Source organism: Clarias gariepinus, chromosome 7 (assembly GCF_024256425.1).
Source record: "Clarias gariepinus isolate MV-2021 ecotype Netherlands chromosome 7, CGAR_prim_01v2, whole genome shotgun sequence".
NCBI classification, from domain to species: domain Eukaryota; kingdom Metazoa; phylum Chordata; class Actinopteri; order Siluriformes; family Clariidae; genus Clarias; species Clarias gariepinus.
The window spans coordinates 29,982,927-30,003,249 of record NC_071106.1 but is presented as its reverse complement, the minus strand read 5'-3'; the positions used below and the strand labels follow the sequence as shown (position 1 = coordinate 30,003,249).

The window sequence follows — 20,323 nt, the reverse complement described above, 5'->3', positions numbered from 1 at the left end:
GAATTAGGAATTCAACCATGATTAACAGCTGTACAGACCCCGAACAGGAAGTAACACGAATTCTAAGGCGCTGCGTCAAACCCAGATTAGATGGAAGAAAAAGTATTAACGCCAACGCTGACTGCAGCGAGTCAAATTTAAGTACATTTAACATTTTTTTTTTTCTGTTATTAGGATGAAATTATTTGTTTTTGCTGTGAGGCAACAATCAATGCAAATATGTCAAATATATCTGAGTGATGCAGCTTCTTATAACTGATAGAAATTTGGTAGCGGTGTAATAAGAAAATATTAGACAGGAAAGGTGAAAGATTAATTGCCCCCCCCCTTTCAATTCCGCAGCCGAACACAACAGGCTAGTCCGATCCCTCCACTTTACTTTATTGCCAGGAATAAAATGTGGCACTAGGCTCTTGTCCAAATCAATACTGACTTTACTAGCCAGCTCTAGATTCTACCCAGCAAAGCACTTCTCATTCGCTCTCTCTGCTGCTGCTCCTGTACTTATAGAGAAGGACCACGTCTCGAAAACTTAACTGTCATAAACAAGTTTTGTCTCCAGCTAAAAATCTGCGAAGGAGAAAGATAAACATCCCTAAAGGGATTTAGTCGAGGACATGCTGACTAAATTACTGTATCAAGTTTTCTGGCAAACACACAAGGGCACACTTGATTTCGTATCATCAGTGTGTAGGAGGATAATTAAGTAGTGAGACTCTGAGGTTTGAGATGCGTCTCCTGCTGGTTTCTAATCGCAGATAAACGGGATTGGTCCATAGTGGCTTTCACTTGCTGAGTCTTTATGACCAAGCTGTAAGCGGGACAGTCCTGACTTAGACCCCACTGCATGCAGAGTACCTACTTGGCCTCGATATCTGCTTTTTCCCGGACGGCCTGGGCCATCTGCTCCAACTCAAAGTACTTCTTCTTGGACTTCGCCAGGTCCTTCACAGAGTCTTGGAGTTCAGCTTGGATCCGGCCCAACTGCTCGATGCACTGTTGCGTGATGGACATCAGGGGGCGCCGCCATAGAGCGGGGCAGAATGAAGGGGCAGTTAGAAAAATAAGTCATTGTGCCATTACCTAACAATATAGCAATTCATTACACAGGCTAAACAGGACATAATATAATCAAAACATTTTTTTTCCTGTTTTGAATGAAATGCAATTAATCTGCGCACATCCCTCTAAAGGAATAACCTTAAATGTAACCTCCCTGAGAATGAGAGCTGTACCTTCTTGAGCTGCTGCTCTTTGTAAAGGCGTACGGTTTTGGCAGGGTCCGAGATCTCGTTCTTGTAGTTATCGCAAATGTAGAGTCGAGTCTGGTTCACTTCCACTGTGCCCTCCAGATACGCCCTCCACACCCCGTACACATTCCTGCAGCAGAGGAAGTGTCAGTCTGCAAAGCATTTCAACATTCCCTACCAAGACCAAATTCGGGCAGCGAGCCACACGTAACAAGACGTATCAGGATACCAGAGGAACATTACGACGGCGAGACAAGCTGAAAATTCTTGAAATGTATAAATCATGTTATTCTTTACATTTTTCTAACTACAGCTAACCCTTGACAATTTTTCACAGTATATAATGGGTACAGTGTACTTGGGTCACTAGTACCAAGTGGAGTGCTCAGTACAGTACATAGTATACAATAGTATACAAACTCCATTAAATTCTATTGTACATTTACTTTTCTAGGAGTCTGTAGTCGAAGTCTGGGTGTTAAAAAAACTATTTTCAAAAAGTTTTTTTCTTCCTGTAGATCACTCACTAGTTCTGTCCTCACTAAATCCATCCTCAAAGATGACTATGTACCGTAGGGGTGTGATGATACTTAGAAATCCTGTCAGTAGAAATCCTGACCTAGACTTTAAAGGTGTGATTAAATTCAGCATGGCTAGAAGCGAGAGTATGATTTAGCCAAGCTTTTTGCATGATTATTAAATAAAGGGTAGAGCTATCCTACTTGTAATATACATTAAATGCATAAATGAAAAACCTTCTTGGATGATCTTCCTCTGTATCTGGCTTAAGGGGGGAAAATGATCTGTGTTTCATCTGTATCACTTCATTATTACAGCATGTTTATATCGGGGAATGAAGATCGTGTGTGTGTGTGTAGTTGCTCACCTGTAGTCATTTCTCTGATCGTCTGGTTTGATTCCAGGCCAGTCCCTCTTCAGATACTGATTGGCCAGCTTCTGCAGAGCCTGCGACGACACAAACAAGAGTAACAAAAGCGTCGTTAATTGGCTGATCCACTCAGCCATTCAGACTCTCGGCATGAATTCTGTGCTCGGCATGAGGAGACGCAGTGTGGCCGTGGGGCCATATGCGTGTTCTCATGACCCCATCATTAAATGCCATTTATCACAAATCAAAGAGCTATTAAACACCAAAGAGCAGCGACATCGCTAGACAATAGCAATGTCAGAAGAGTTACATCATTAGACACACAAACACCCACCATACTGCTCTAGATCATTCTGAGATTTGTGACATACGCCTGCGGTAGTGAGGGGGGTTTTATGCGTGTTTCCATATGGGAAAGTTAGAAGCACAATTACAGTGCGGAGCCCCTTTCTCTAGCTGACATATGGTCAAACAAGTGAGGATTTCTGCTCCATAGTATGCAGTAGAGAACCCCAGCCAGGAAGAAACAGACGCAGGCAGACAGACAGAGACAGTATGGAGTAAACAGCGCTTACACTCACCCTGCACAAACATGACACAGTTATGTCGTACCCACCTGCCACATTCCCAGCTCTACTACAGCAGTCTCTCTCTCTTTCTCTCAAACACTCACAATCGCAATGATTAATAATGACAACACTATAAATCTCTGTATCTGGCTACAGATACATTTTTACATAGATTAAAGTCAAGCACCAAACAACGCAATGTAAATCCTTCCAGAAACACACCGTCAAACCTTTCAATCTGTCCTGGCTTTTATCTTAACTCTGCCCAAATTACAAGCATTAAGTCTGAAAATGCTATTCATTATAATCACTATAAGTAACTATACGTAACGTGAACATGTCTGTAATAAACACTGATGTAACATTAGTTCAGGTTCAGATGCATCGTGGTTGTGGGCAGTTTGTCTGTTATCTCTAGTACACTTTTCTAGCCACATGCTTACATGTGTTTCTCACATCTTTAGACTGTTAGATGGTGAGAGCAGGAAATTTTTGTTGAAAATACTGTATGCGAGGTGTTCGAGTCAAACTGGGACTCCTGATTGTCCAGAATGACAGAACACAGTTAAGAAAGCAAAAACTACCTTAATTTCCCTATATAATCGCCTGTTACACTAATGCACTTATCCCAGTGTTTTACTAGTGCTTGGATACCATCAAGTTAAGAAGTTTTAATAATACGCCGGAACCAGGATCGGACAGCCTGCTGCATGCCTGAAATGCTGGCCCCTTTAATCGCTGAACTATGTAGAAATGGCTTGGTGCGAGGTCAGAACTGTACAGTATGTTGGATGTGGCAATAACTACACATCTAATAAATGAAAAATAAATTCGACTACTAAATGAAATACCATCTGAACCTTGAAAAACCTGTCGATTTTCAAGGATCAGACATTCCACTCGGCCGGGGTGGTCATTCAAAAACGTACAAGCTTCTTAAAAACGTTTGCACCGATCAAATGTTTTACTGTGGCTTAGAGTCTCATCACCACACTGTACATGTCTAATGATAATGATAAACTGGTATCCATATTCACTTAAACACATCTCCTGTTATACTTAACTTCCAGTCTCACACAGTATGATGCAGATCAATCCCTGCTATCCCTTTTTACCCAAATGAGGATGGGTTCCCTGTTGAGTCTGGTTCCTCTCAAAGTTCTCATTTTGATTCATACACGTTCACATTTCATACAAACTTAAATAATTCTTTTGATTGTGTAAAGCTGATCGTGACAATGTCAATTATTAAAAGCGCTATAAAAATCAAAAATTTAATTCAATTTATGTTTTTATGCATTCATTCATACAAAAAGGTCATCTCAAGTCCCGGTTTGACTTGAACGTCCCTCATATTTAATGGCAATTTTAAATGATTACTACCTGTATGTCAGGCAAATGGCCTAAAAAAGCAGGTACATTTGTAGACCTTACAAAAAAAACTAAACCCTGGAGAGACGGCTAGGCTAGGTTAGCATAAATAAGCACTAGCATAAAGCAGGTAATTACCGAGGAAATAGGATATAAATGTTGATCCAGGAAATGTAAAACACTACAAGGTATATATTTTTTCATATAGTATGTTATTAATGGCCATAACATTAAAACAGCTATAAAATACCAATTTTTAATGTCAGGGGCATTTAAATGCCTCTTTCCCATTCAGCTTGCAATGTTAAGTCTCTCCCTGTCCTTGTGAGCTCAGATCGCTCAAGTACGTCATACACGTGGTATGTGTCAGAATGTCCTGCTGGAACATACAGAGAAATCTCACACACACAGAAACACACACACACAATGATTTTCTCTCTCCCGATGCCTCCACCCTTTAGCTGAAAACAAGACGGCATTCTCTTTTTGCTGCATGTGATTCCAAGGTGTGCGCAGGCGAGGATGGGTGGAGGCGTCCTGGGATGGAGAGACGGAGAGAAAGAGAGAAGGCTCTTTTCAGAGTCTCGCGTCAGCTGAGCTTACGTCTTTTATTTTTCTTCCACTGTATGCAGCCTAAAATAAGCAGTCTGGACAAGGCTCTTGACACATGGCTCAACAGAGAGTGGAGAGGGGGGGGGGGCTGTACAATCAGTTAATGTCTGCCCTTTCACTCGTACCATACTGGTGTGACTAAAGTCCTCAGTCGACAGCATGCTGAGGCAATAATTAATTAGCTGCATTCGTAGCTCCGTACGTTTAAGCCATGTGATGAAGCTGACTGTGAAGACACCACAAAGTTCAGTCTCCTTTAACCTACACATGTATGTAGATTATGTAGATATTGTTCGAGAACAGTAGCAGCATCTGTCTAAACTGCGAACGAAATCTAAGGCATCACTAATAAAGTGTGAATCGATTAACAAAGCTGGGTGTGCCAAGCTTTGGAAGTATGTCTGTTCTTTATTCACATAAATCCAGGGTTTGATTCCATAAGGGGTGACCTCAGCCAAAGCGATGCACTCTCAGTGATTGTCCCATGCTTGGATAAAGTAGGGAAGGTGGTATCAGATAGGGCATCACATCAAGCTTAAAGGAATAGTTCAAGATTCTTCCAAGTCTTAAATTAAATCGAGGTCTTTGTCGTTATATAGTGAACTTTGTCGACCAGAACGCGAGTATACTTTAAGTAATCGGTTGCAATTTCCACAACCGTCGTTCCATGCAAAAATGCATTTCAAAGCCCAGCTGAGACTTATATGAAGCTTCTGCATTCTCACTTTCAAAATTACATGGTACTTAATACAAATGTGAACCTTTTCCTTCCTGGCAAGTTCTGCAAGTTAGCCATATGAATTAAATTTATGACAAACCCTGAACTGTCCATTTAAAATCTGTGCCAAATCATTAAAGATTTAAATCAGACAATCAACAAGTAATAAGAAATATGAAAAGCTGGAATTTGTGTGTGGTATTAATTTTATGTCAGAGCAAAAAACAGAGACTAATAATAATAATAATAATAATAATAATAAATAACTGTTTGCAGCTGCTGTAATGTAAGCGATAAGAGGAACTAACTGTAACAAATGTGTGTGAATACACACAGACACTTTTTTAAAATTGGGTTTATTGGCCATTATTGAAATTTTTTCAGCGTCCCTCCACATTTTAATTTAGGTTTAGCCTTTATGCATATTAAATACACCATTAACTTTTGACAGTGTTTCATATGCGCCACTCTTGATTATGGTGTGTATGTTTTTGTGCATTTTCACTTTGTACCACTTGGTGGGTTTCCTTAGAGTACTCTGGTTTCCTCCAACAGTCTGGGGTATATGTTGACTAGCTTTCCCAAATTGCCCATTGAGGGTGTAGTCTGTCTGGTGCCCCAAGTTTCCTGGAATAGACTCCAGGCTCTCAGCGACCGTGCATATCCGGTATAGATAATGGATGGATGGACGGCGGGATATTTTTTGTATAATTTGCATAGATTTACCCTATTTATATGCCTGCTACCTTGGTAAAAAAAATATTAAGAAAGATTTCATCACTCAAGATCTGGTCATTATAGCCATAACAGTCCACTATAAAACTGCATAATAGTAACAATTACATTTTTATATTACATGACATGCTAATTCCAAACACAGCGGGCTTTTCATTAGGGTAGAATTACTTGTCATATCAGTTATATTAATGATCTAAACCTAATTTACCTTTCCTTTTCTAGCTTTTAACAGCTCTATATATGCCTATTTCCATCATTTCACAACAGCTTTGAAATTGCAATATGAGCCTCATGCAGAGCATATTTAATAGGCACAGTCTTCCTCTACCTAAATTGAATGTTAATGCTGGGTGCATCAATCACATTTTACGCTGCGCCTCTCTCTGTAGGTGTGTCGATCTGGCCTAAATGTGTCTCAGAAGTGGTTTAAGTGATCAGCTTGAAATCTGTTTTAAATGCATCTTGAATAAGGTGCTTGAAAACCTTTTAACATGACCTAATTTACACATGACTGCAATCTCAAGACACATAAAACCACCAGGAGCAAATTGGGTCTCGTTCATACTCTATATTATATGTCATAAATACGATCACCACCACTGATGCTTGAAGGATAGAGACTTGGAGTATATTAAAGAAAATGATGCTAGTACTGTAGATGTGTTTTACCTTAGACCTACTAAAGTTCTGACGGAGGAGAGCCTGGGTATATAAACCTAGAGTGAAAGACCAGAAGAGAAAGAAGCCATGGCTAATAGACACCTGATTTGGGAGAAGGGAGGGGTTGCTATAGCAACCGGAGATACCTTCCTCTTCCTGTGTGCTCCACAAGCATATGAGCCTGCAAGGTTGTCCAGAAAAACAAAGACACAATGCACAACAGCACACACAAGTTGTAAAGTATAAAAGTGTGTTTAGTGATTTACATCCGCTGGTTTATTGATGTTATCTACAAAGAAAGTTCACTTTATAAAAAAATAAAAAAATAAATGCTGTACATGCTGGAGCATTATGGCAGAACTAGCAATTCAGTGCATCTATCTGTCAACTGTTGGACAATCACTTTCTCTGTACAGACAGGAGATGTTGCTTTATAATATAAGGGTAGTAAAAAAAAATGGAACTTTCTTGTGAACTTGGATGTATGGTCTTCTTTGAAAACTTTGCATCATTCATAAATGACAATCTAGGCCTAGGTGGCTCTGAGTCCGCTGCAGTCATTAGCGTGAAAGATGACAAATAATGTGTCAGCAACTTGCAGAAAAAAACATGTCTGTCTGTTGCATCTGTAGACAAAATAATTTACCAACACCTCTTGCATATTACAGGAACTCGGCTGCAAGGTATTGTCACATCCCTATTTCCACATGTTTGGGCCATTAAAGGAGTTCCTGGGAGACCAGTATTTCAGATGCGAAAACGGCAGCCTGATCATGGATCAAGTACTGCGAATACCTTCTTCCTCAATGGCATGGGATTACATAGAGTAATAAATCTACTTTTAACTGTCATAAATGGGCTCCTTTATTCTGTGCATTTAAAAATCCCAGTTTGAACAGCCCTCATATTAGCACCCTTATTCTATCTTACTTTGACTGGTTGCTGCCTCTTGACTCTAGATAGCCTGTAATCTATACTAGAAAAGTAGTAAGGGGTGAAGCATCTCCAATCATGCTGTTTTAGAAGGATAATCATGTGTCAGCATGGAGACTGGAGACTCCTTTCAAAAAGAAACACATACTCTACAGATTGTGTGTAGATGTTTACTACAGAAATCATAATGCAACCAAATGAGCAGATTAATGCAGTACATGCTTTAATTTTTTTTGTGGCTGATGGCTTTGCAAGTCATGCTAACTACGGTAGCATACCGTAACATGCAAAAACGTTGTGATGAAAATAAGATTGTAACAATGTTGTGCAGCATTGTGTACATACAAATATTTACATGTTTGAATGTCAAAATATTGCAATAAACTGGTTAAGTATATCAGGAAGTATGTTTCAGTACTAGAGCTGTGAATCTGTTTCATAAGCACTAATGTTTATCGACCGATTTGTCTCAAGTAGCTATATTACTTACAGGTTTTAATGTATTAAAAACTACCAAAAACGTTAATAATAATAATAATAATAATAATAATAATAAAAATCTAAATGCTATGCAGTGTGTGTTGTTTATCAATTAAAAGGCATGAATCTTTGATTCCTGCCCCTTTTTTTTGCTCCACACTCCAGTCCAGTAGGATTAAACTGAAACAGGCTGTTTTACAGCTGATCAAAAGTTTAGGACCACACCTCCAAAAAAAAAACCGTAAACCCCCCCAAAACAGAAATCAAACTTCCAAACATGAACTCGGTACTGAGTAGCTCCACCGTTATTGTTGATCACTTCAAAATTTGTTGCGGCATGCTTGATGCAAGCGTTTCCATGAGGTGAGTGGGAACATTTTTCCAAGTTGTGAAGACAGTCACATGAAGGGCATCTACTGTCTGGAACTGTTGTCCATTTTTGTTAACTTCCCTTGCCATTCATCCCGAAGGTTCTCAATTGGATTTAGATTAGGGGAACACGCAGGATGGGCCAAAAGAGTGATGTTATTCTCCTAAAAGAAGTCCCTTGTCCTGCGAGCATTGTGTACTGTAGGGTTGTCCTGTTAAAAAACCCAGTGTTTACAACACAGACAAGGGCCCTCAGTCATGAGGAATGCTCTCTGCAACATCTGGACTTAGCCAGCGGCTGTTGGATGCCGCTGCACTTCCTGAAGCTCCATTGTTCCACTGAAGGAAAATGCACCGCAGACCATTATGGCGTCCCCTCCACTGTGGCGCGTAGAAAATATCTCAGGTGGGATCTGCTTGTCATGCCAGTAACGTTGACAACCATTAGGACCATTAAGGTTAAATTTTTTCTCATCAGAGAATAAAACTTTCTTCCACCTTTGAATGTCCCATGTTTGGTGCTCTCTTGCAAAGTCCAAACGAGCAGTTCTGTGGTGTGCAAGGAGATGAGGTCTTTGAAGACGTTTTATGTTTTATAATTGATTGTCCAGTGTCTTGACGGACAGCCAATTGAATCCTCCGGCTCAGTGCTAGTGAAACTTTTTTGGGTCTTCCAGTTGACTTTTTATTCTATAACCCAGGATCATTAAGGAAATTCCAAATGACTGTCTTACTGCGTCCCACCTCAGCAGCGATGGCGCGCTGTGAGAGACCCTGCTTATGCAGTTTACCCACCTGACCACGTTCAAAAAGGCAGTTTTTTTGCCGTTGCCATCAGAATGTGTGACTACCTGACAGAAAATGACGATAAATCCACATCTTTGCACAGATTTGGCCTTTTAAAGGCATGTGGTCCTAAAACTTTGATCAGCTGTAAAACACCTGTAAAACGAATTTTGATCAGCTGTTTCAGTTTAATCGTTATTTTCAATTAATTGAATGCTCAAAAAATTTTTTGTCTCACTCCCATTTCTTCTTGAAGCTCTACTTGGAACCTTGTTAAGATCCAACCATGCAAAATATGATTTTTTTTTTTGCCATTTTTCAAGTGGTCTTGATCAGGACTATACTGTACACATACATACACACACACACAGGAAAAAGTGGATAAGCAGTTATGACTGCAGGCTATAAAGATTGGCAAAGCCGATTTCAGAACTTTGGGGAGCTTCACAAAGAGTGAAGTGAGGCTGGAGACATCTTCAGGAAATGGGCTATGCTGCATTGCTAATGTTGCATTCCTACCATCAAGCCATTCTTGGACTAGATACAATGTGAGAAGTGTCTTACCCAGGGCTAAAAGAAAAAGTACTAAATTGTTGCTCAGTGGTCCAAATCAATGTTTTGATATGACAGGAAATTTTCATTTGGAAGTTATGGCCCCAGAGTTTGGAGGAAGAGTGGAGTGGCTGAGAATCCAAATTTCTTCAAGTCCAGTGTGAGGTTTCCACAGTTAGCGGTGCCATGTCATACGCTGGTGTTGGTCCACTGTGGTTAATCAAGTCCAAAGTCAAGAGGAGGCAGGCATCTATTAAGAGATTTTAGAGCAATTCATGCTTCTGTCTGCTGGCAAGCTTTAAGGAGATGCTAATTTACTTTTCCAGCAGGACTTGGCACTTTCCCCACAGTGCAAGAGCTACCACTAACTGGTTTGATGACCATGATTTTACTGTGCCTAATTGGCCAGCCAATTCACCTGACCTGAACCCGATAGAGAATCTATGGCTGATTGCCTCCATGCCATGCTGCATTAATGCAGTAATTGATGCTAAAGCAGCCCTGACCAATAAAGGAATATACCTTTAAGAAGTTTGACATTTCTGTATTGTAAATTGTGTTTGATCTTAATAAATATTCTTATATTTTGAGATACTGGATAATTTTTTTTCATGAGCTTTAAGCAACAACCCTGAAAATTATTATTATTAATATATATATATATATTCATATTGATTCATATGAGAGGCTCACTTGTTGAAATAAATTACACAAAAAAAAAGAAAAATCCCCCAAATCTTTTGCATATCACATTTCTGGTGATCCATTGCACATACACACTGTTTAGCAAGACTTAAAGTAAGCCAAAATTAAACTTAAAAAGGATAAATTCAGGTAATGTAGACATCATCATCACTATTTATTCATCCGTTATAATGTACATCAAGCGTGCAAAATCAACACAGACTCTGCTAAAAAGAATGGATTTAGCTTCAGGCAATAAGGACTCTCTGAAGAATTTCATACCTTATATAGATGGGTATTATGAACAACAATAACAGTGATATTTTACAAGAATTAAAAAAAAAAAAAAAAACATGTTCTCTCGAGTGCACCACCAGTCACTGTGAAAATGCAGACAGCAGTGCAAGTCATCACTAGCACACGCACAACCAATACAAATGACAACAAATCATCTGGACAGTTGCAAGACCTCCACATACAGGAATAAAAGTCATATTTATGCTATTCATGGTTCGGATGCCTGAATAATTAATGCAAATCTATCCAAAGTTTATCTGCATAATCACCTTTATCCTTCTACATCAATCATGTGCTATGGCCTCATCAATGTCAAGGCACTCTTCAGTGTGTATTCATCACAGAAGCAAACTATACTAAAACAATATGAAAAACAACATAGTGTGCAGTTCTTAAAGGGTGCACAAAAACAGCGCATTGATAAATGTACGCTTTTGTGGCCTGTGTATCTCCAAATAGTCTGGTCTTACTATGCCTGGGCATTAACACCTCTTTTAATGTTTACTTTTATTAATTAATTTTAGTTTAGATTTTTTTTAAAGTGTGTACTTATTTATAAAAGTGATTAATCCTAGTGGTATGTCACAAAAGGCTCAGCCTTCTTAATAAGGAGTATACTCATTCATTGCTCATATACTAAGGCGCCACAGGAAATTGCACCTTAACACACCCCTCTAGAGTATACTTCAGTCTCAGTAAGTTCCTGTTTTGTGCGAAACACGTTGGCAGGAAATCCGCCTCAGACGGGTGAGAGAATGCAAGTGATAAGACCGAAATAAACGGGAAATTGGGAAACACACTGCATGCTTAACATTTCTTAGTGTCTCTTACATATACGCCGCAGCTACATTCCTTTTTCCGTCCTTCTTCTGTTTATAAAGTAATAACTTCATGAACGTCCCCTGAGAAAAGAATTAACGGAAATCTGTAGAACAGCCATACAGGAATCTGGTTTTTACACGCAACAACACAAACTTTCAGCCAGTACCAGCTTTGATCTTTGGGGGTTTCTGGTCACAGTTAAAAACTGTTACTACTGGTAACTACTGGTCGACACCTCTTGACCAGTCAGGATTGAGAACGGCAGTGCTGTTAAAGAAACGTTTGCAGACACTTTAACCTAAGAGGAAAACAAAACTGAATATAAAGATTACTAGTCATTAGTTTCATTTTCCAAAAGGAGTGCCTGTTGGGCACATTCTCAGAATTGAGGTGTAAAAAAAACTCTTGAAAGGATGCAAGAACTGATGCCAAATGCATCAGTCCTTTCTCACTGAAGCGCTACTTTAAAGCTTTGTCAGGTATTGATGATGTGTTGCCCCAGTTGTTTCACCCTTCACTGGAGATAACACATCTGTCTATACTTCACAAAGTGTAATTACAACCTGAATTAACAGCTGTCAAGCCATTAATTCAAGCTCACTGTGTACATTGGATACTTGAATGCTTCCAGGCTATCCACTGTTTTGCTTTATGTTGTTTCGAGACAAACTAGTGTCATATCCAGGCTGTATTTTGGCCTTCTGACCAGATTTCCCGGTATATATTTTGAATGTACTGCAACCTTGACATGGACAAAGTGATTGCTAAGGGACGAATGAATGAATGGATACAGTTTTTTATTAATTGAAGCTGAAAATTTTATCATACACTTTAATTAATAACATAGTATGACATACTGTCTCCTTCATCCTTTAATTCTTGTCAGTGAATTCATGGACTAAATACACTTCCCAGCCAAAATGAAAGTCATGCACTATTAGTTTGTTCGACTGCTTTTAGCTTTGATTATGCTGTGTATGCGCCATGGCACTGTTTCAACAACCTTATGGAATGAGTTAACGAGTCGAGAGTTTCATTTGTTTTTGGCAGAGATCTCATATTGATGATAAAAGAGTCAAACAGCTCCAGGACACCACACATTCGAAGTCTTTCAATAGTGGGCCAATCGTGTGTGACAATAATTCCTCATGCTCTTAGAACCACCCTTTCACAACTTAAAAATCCATAAATCTTGGCACCATTGTCTTATAATATGCTAGTGCCATTAGGAAAGAAAAAAAAATCCAAATGATGCGATAACCTGGTTACAATCAGTACATTCAGGTCATCAGCTGACTTACTATTATGTCACATAATGTTGCTAAGTCTAGACCTGACCAACTGAGGCAACCCCAGATCCACTATGGCCATTATGCATGATGGGCATGCATCACTTCATGTGCTTCTCTTCTTACCGTGATGCTCCTATCACTATGGAATAGAGGTCAATCTGGACTCATGACCAAATGGTCTCATGACCACATGACCTTTTTCCATTGCTCAATCTTAATTCTCACTAGTAAACTTAATTTTATTTTCTCACTAACAAGTGGTTTAGTCCCAGTCATACGCATCCTATTGTGCAAGTATGGAAATGCTCTTACTTTCACTATTAAACACTGCTATGATTTCCACTGTAGATTTTCATTATGCAACTTAACAAGGGGTTTAAGTGATCTCTGATCATGGTCAATCATGTTTTTTCCAATATCATCATAACAAAATAATACAAGTAAGAATCAGGAATAAAATTGCAGAACCTGAACTAAACCTACTTTCACAACCTCACACTCCCTTTTAAAGAATTTCTCAGAACCCTTTATCTGGCATTCATGATATTCATAGGTCATGAACACATTTTAGAAAAAACAGTCCAAAAGTGCATAAATCCCTTGATGTGCTGGTTTCCAGCCCTGGTCATGGAGTATTGCCTGTCCTGTACAGTTTAGAGTTTTCTTTGATTTTATACACAGCATTACTCCATGACAAGCATTGAGAGGGTGTTGTCTAATGCAACCAACTGTTTATTTATATTTAAGTCTTTCTTAAACACTTCATCTTTATCCATCAGTATCCGTGAAATATTATTGCAGATTTTTTTCTACATAAACCAACAAAACGTCACTCTCCTTTGCTCCCTATCTACTCTCTGAGGCAACATCTCTCAGATTCTGTGCCTACACCAGACCTTTTTCGTTGTAAAACATCAATTGGTTCAGACAAGACCTTCAGAGGAAAAAAAGCATTTAAATAGATAGCTGATAATAAAGAGTGTATGTGTGATAGGAGTGCGTATTGACTTTGGCCCTGGGATTATGCTGACTCAGCTGACCTGAGGCAGGAATGAAAGAGCGAGAGACAGAGAAGAGAAACCTGGACCTTTCTGGAATCTTCTGGTTCACAAATCATATCAGTTCATAGGAAATAAATACATTTAAAAAAACAAAGAAAAATATTTTAAGATGCTGATTTCAGTAAAACTTTAGATTTATTTTAGAGTGCATAATGTTAGCAAGCATTAAACCTTTACCTCAAATAAAGCTAGCTAGGTAACACTAGCGGGGATTGTCATGCTAATTCCTTAAACCTAAGCATATTGTAATAATAATAATAGATTCAGTCAGTCATCTGTAATTTTTTTTAGGGAAATGTATGACCTAAATTATGTTCCAACAAACACAGTCCTTAACGTGATGGAACAAATTTTAAAAAGTGGTCTAGCTAGCCGCAAGCTTATAATAGCATTATGTGGGAAACAAAACTACTCGCTACTCTCTATATTTTAATTTAAAGAACATACAACATTATGGTACAATATTGGAATTATTACTGGAATAAATTATTTGCTGTCTTTAAAGTGTATTCATGCGACACTGGCTTTAAATTTATTTAAAATGACATGATAATATTGTATATTATACCTCTGAGCATGTTAATTAGAAAAATTAAAATGCTTTATAAGCTTTGGACAAAGATAGATACATAGACAGATAGATATACATGTTATCTACTGTATATAGATAGACAGAGATACTTATCTATAATTATCTAGATAGTAGAGATGGGGAAATAAATTGATTCAGTTATGATTCGCTATTCTTTTGTGTGGCAATTCACGTATCACTACACTGACTCCAAAATTAATAATAATATTTTTTTTTTTACATTTGTAATGGAGGTAGACCGGTCGATCTACCCATGACCAGAATTGACCGAGCCAATGAGTCTATGGCAGATTTTATTTTCATATTTGAATAAACTCTGGCATTATTTTCTCTGAAAAGGGCAACATAGTGGATAAAAATACAGAATCATGCCTAAAGTAAGAACTACTGCTGTAAAATTACATCCCCAAAAAAAGTCCATCTTCCATCTCAAAAAAGTCAATTGCCTTTAGCTATGACTTCCCCTGGAACATTTCTCACTATTAAAGCACAGCCCAGACCTTCAGAACCTATCGTTTGTGTAAATTTACTCTGTACCCTCCTACACAGACTCCCCTTTGTGCTCCGTTCTCTCTCTGAGTGGGTCGGTTTAAAGAACCACCCGAGACCAGCCCATGGCTGGGCACAATAAAGGCATTGAATGGGCAGAGACTTGGCACTGACCGATAACAAAGCTTCCAAAAGGCAGGTCCGGCAGCACCCAGGCCTGTCGCCGTACTCATTTAGTCCAGCGGGAGCTCGTATTCTAAAGAAAGAGACTGACACATGGCCATGCAGTTGGATGAAGAGGTGGAGGAACTTTCAGTGGTACTGGCCCCAAAGCCATTCATCTCACCAACAGCACCCGGCCAAAAGGTGGAAAGTGCAAAAAATGGAGGGCAGCCACTCAAAGAGATGATTTATGTAGTGTGCAAAGTTTGATGGACTGAAACTAAATCGGTAATCAGACCCCTGCATGTGCAGTACAATTTTAACTGAACTAAATTCAACTGGTACTGTTTGACTTTTTTTGGGAGGGGGGCTGGGAGCTAGTGACTTTTGGGAAATTTTGAAGAACAATTAGTTCAGAAAGTGGTCAATTCAGATGTTTATTTTTTACTACAATACCTACTATTCTAGCATTGACCTTCTAAACAATACACCACCAAGTGTAGGCCACACTGCATTGTATGGTAACCAACATGGTATCCCACGCACTGCTGTCTCATCGACAGAGAAGCACACTGAGAACCATAAGAAACCATGCTGTTTGTCCTATATGATATTTCAGTACTTTGTCAGTGTTTTGCAAACATTGATTCGGTTTGATAGATTACCTGGAATATAATGAAGCTGTCCTCACAACAACAGTCCTCGTATTATACTTTTACTTTCTTATTAATTATGCTAGGGCTAGGTCTTCGAGCGAACAATACATCCTCTATGATCTCAACACTTTGCTTTCTATTAACACAGTGCAGTACTCCTTCCTGCTTGAGCTGCCTTGGGGTCTTGGGTTTAAGAGTACAGACAACATGGAAAAAGATGGCAGCATGGCACGAAGAGCCCAAGGCAGAAAAGATCTGGATTAGGTTATCGTGCCTGTGCTAAAGAGAAAGAGAGAGAGCAAGGAAGCGATCCACTAAGCCATATGGGTACCATGTGTATGGTGTAGACGGGGGGTTTAGGCCACTCTGGTGAAGATCCAGTTACAATGTGGTTCTGATGAGTGGCTTTGTATCCAATAGCATCTTCTCATGCATTATCCATGCTTTTTTTTTGTAATTCTTGAAAGGGAAATGCTCAGACCAAGAGGGTCAGTTGAGCCCTGAGGCTCCATAGCTGCCATATGCTGAATGTTCCTTTCGTGAAAGAGGACAGAAAGACTGTTTCTCTTATGTTCATGATGAAAGAGATAGTTGCAAAGCATGGGGTGTATTTACAAGTGACTTTCTGGTTATAGTAAAATGGCTTTTGAGTGACGACAGATCTAGTGCATTACAGCATGTTATAAGCCAGCATTAAATCAATTAAGAGAGCTTTATATCACCGTACTTAAACATTGCTTAACACCAGCAGGTACAAGAGATAATGTGGTGTTGTTGTTTTTTTGGTACAAATAAATTTTAGAAAATATAAAGACTTGCAGTGGGAGTTTAGGAATTAAGTGTTAAACTTTTCATGCTAAACTGGTTAAGTGGTATGGTATTCCTAACTTCTACAAAATGCAGAAAAAACAAGGTAAAAACTAACATAGAACAGGGTACATATTACTCAAATAAGTCGACTTCAGCATCAATGAAATTAACAGGTATACCTCCGTTTCCATGTCTAGTATTTCATGTTATACACTTGTATGCCTGAAATTCCCTTAAATATCCTTCAGACAGAAACAAAGCTATTTAAGAAAAACTATTTTAGACATTTGACTTTGCTGTGAAAACCTAAGGTACCAAACTACTTGCCAAAAGACAAGCAGTGAAAACTAATGGACACCTTCCAAGATAATAAGCAATACACAAGATTTTAAACAACTTTATACAGACATTTAATCAGCCTAACTACTTCTCACGGACAAGGGACAAGTCTGTGCACATGCTGAACTGCAAGTACGGTTCAAAAGAAAACTAAAGGAGATTCATTCATTCATTCATCTTTGGTAACTGCTTCATTATGAGCAGGGTTGAAGTGATACCAGAGATAAGATGCAAAGACATCCCATGACACCATTCACATATTTTATTCATACATAGAATAGGCAGGACACTTAACAGCTTTTTGGAGGCTGGGTGCAACAAGATAATCCAGAGGGGAACTCACAGACACAGGAACAATGTATACAGGAATTTCACACAGATGTTGACTTGAGCTGAGGACTGAACCAGGGATGTTGGAACTGTAAGACAGCAATGCAACCCACCATGCTGTCCAATAAAAGAGGCTACTGAGCATGTTACACTGGCTCTGTGAAGACCACTCAAGTTTTTCAATTCACACTTTGGCAAATCATATCCTGATAAATCTGGCTTTTACACACTGGCATCGTCATGCTGAGACACGTTTGGGCCCTTTAGCGCTAGGAAAGGCATATGGTAATGCTACAGCAAATCACAGCGGCATCCTATACAATTGTTACAGACGCTAAAATACTTTGTCCTGTTATGTAATTGCACTTTTGACCTTGTAGCACATAGTTTTATTTAGGGTCATGCTGGTGTCACCCAAATGAGTATGTGTTTCCTTTTGAGTCTGGTTCCTCACAAGGTTTCTTTTTCTTGTCATCTTAGAAATTTTTTTTCTTGTCATTCGTTAGGGATAAAGTGATAAAGCTATACATTTATTTAAAACGTTGATTTCCAGTATATCATTTTGGTAAATCTGCTTCGTGAAAATATCCATGTAAAAAGTCTAATAGCGACCAACCATAACCCAAATCATTCACATTAAATTCACACCTCTTGAACGTATCTAACGTCAGTTTCATGACCTCATAAGTGTGAATGACGAACAGCGGTTAACTACCTCAGACTTCCACATCACCACGTCATGTGACATCTTCAAGACTAAATTAAACAAATAAACAGAGCGTAATTTGACTTGGGGAATTTTTTGGTTTGGTTGACTAATGGTTTTTTTTGGCAGCCTGAAGCAAAATGAGTGTGTGTTTAGGGTCAGCATGACTCAGGGGTGTGTATTAAGCATGGGAACAGGGCACGGTCCAGGGACGGGCCAGTCTCGGATTCAACTCCTTTATTTCCTCCCGCTTTCTTTTTTCATTTTAGATGGACTAGGACTGGACATAGGGCAAAAGTGACCAAAGCTTTATTCTCAACTTTCCACCCTTAGCCTGTGACCTCTTGACCTGCATTTTTATTAACCCTACTGAATGGGGTGAAGCAGACACAATGGAGATAGATAAGAAGAACATAACTCAGGTCAAGGAGCATATCATTTACATATTGCTAGCAGGCACTTGATTCGAACCCATTGCCAACTTCACAGAGAGAAAATAGTCCCACTGCAGTTTTTATTATGTTTTTGGCAAGTATGCTCACTTTGTTCTCTACCTTTTTGCCCTTCTAAAAGCAGTTACAACTTGTAAGCTCCATCACCGATGATCAGATATGCTTCGCCGAGCCTTTAGCAAGCTCAGCCAAGATCTTTAGCCTGAAACGATTCATCTACAAAGCTAAGGTGACTGGTAGAACAGTTTAATAAATATATGGTGTACTAGAAGACTATTACAGACAAGATAGAGTGCAGAAAATCCAGAGCAGCTATCGTAAATGCTATCTTTTTAAAACCACAGAAAAAGCAAAGGAAAAGTTCTAACTCTGTGTAAGAATAGGTACTTTCTATGGAAGCAATATTAAAGCAAACACGATGTGGATTTTAGTAAACAAGAAGGTGACAAACGTGGCCTTAAGATGACCTTCCAAAAAGATATGTGCCTTTTTTTTGCTTTCATGCATCACTCCTTAACAAGACCCCATGTCAGCTGTTTCTGAAGCAATTGCTCCTTCAATACTCAAGTTCTGCTTTTGTCTCCACTGGTTTGGATTGTGGGGGTTGTTTACAATGCACTATAAGTTCAGTCAGGTGCACTCTTAAGTCACACTTAGCTAGCTACAAGCTTGAATGGCAACAGATGCTCTGTCGTGCTCCTCCGCTTTAGAAACGGGGTTATTTTTCTGATAATGGAGAAGACTAGAGGCATCGGAGACATGTTTGGTGATAGGACTGGCGCATTGTTTGAAAGTGTTCTTTATTTAAATGCACATTCTTAAATGTCAGAACTGTGGCATCAAAAGAAAATGAAGTCATGTTGTCACATAAAATCGTAAACAGAGCACTTTTCTTGGTCACTGAAACTATGACCTGTATCAAGCAGACGTCTATAAAAATACAAGATCAAGACTGCACACATGGAGTCAGAGAGCCAAAAATATATTGTACAGACCCAAATGGAAAATTGTGGCTTTGTTGTCAACTGTCTTACTTATGAATCTAAAAAACAAACAAACACATATTTGGTTATCGTATACTCTGATCTGTAAAGAGCACAGTATTAAAACAGTCCACCTCCTGCAGTCTGACTGAATTGAATCCTGGGATACAACTCTCTCTTGCCTACATGTGAATGCGTTGGGCCTATGTCTTTGCAGCAGACCCCAATGCGTTTAGGTCTAATGCATTTTGTGGTCTTTAAAGAGCCGTTTTTAGGTCTGGCACCCACTTACTGACACACGCATCACATGGTCGAGGATGTAGCAATAACTGAGCTTCACCAGCTTGATAAAGTGCACTCCTCCATTCTCATCTAATTTCTTCAAGTAGTGCTCAACTTGAAAAAACTTGACATTAATATAAAAGAACAAAATAAAGCTAAAATATTGACTTGACACTGGGATGAAAGGTTGCTTTTGGACAGCTAATCACGATGTTTTCTCCATCGCTTTAAAGCTGGTTTGAAAGCTTAAAAGCTGGTTTAATTAACAGTGTGTGACTTCAGCAGAATTTTTTCTTTTTTAAAGTCATACTGGACAAGTCGATTAAATATCTTTTAACTGAATTCTATAAGCAATTATGCTAAAAACTAAGTAGTTCTCAATGTCCAGATTATATGATTATTATAGGCTTTAATGAAAGACATGTAATTAAAAAAAATA

At 38.9% G+C, this 20,323-nt stretch overlaps 1 protein-coding gene across 1 annotated transcript in view; it reads right to left on the bottom strand.

Annotated features, from left to right (window-relative positions):
• LOC128527762 (F-BAR and double SH3 domains protein 2-like) overlaps positions 1–20,323 on the bottom strand; it is a 105,114-nt gene that overhangs the window by 38,730 nt on the left and 46,061 nt on the right. The window contains exons 4-6 of the mRNA XM_053500326.1: positions 2,137–2,216; positions 1,236–1,380; positions 863–996 (exon numbers count right to left, since the gene is read on the bottom strand). Coding sequence (XP_053356301.1) covers positions 863–996; positions 1,236–1,380; positions 2,137–2,216 — 359 coding nt within the window. The remainder of the gene's footprint in view (positions 1–862; positions 997–1,235; positions 1,381–2,136; positions 2,217–20,323) is intronic.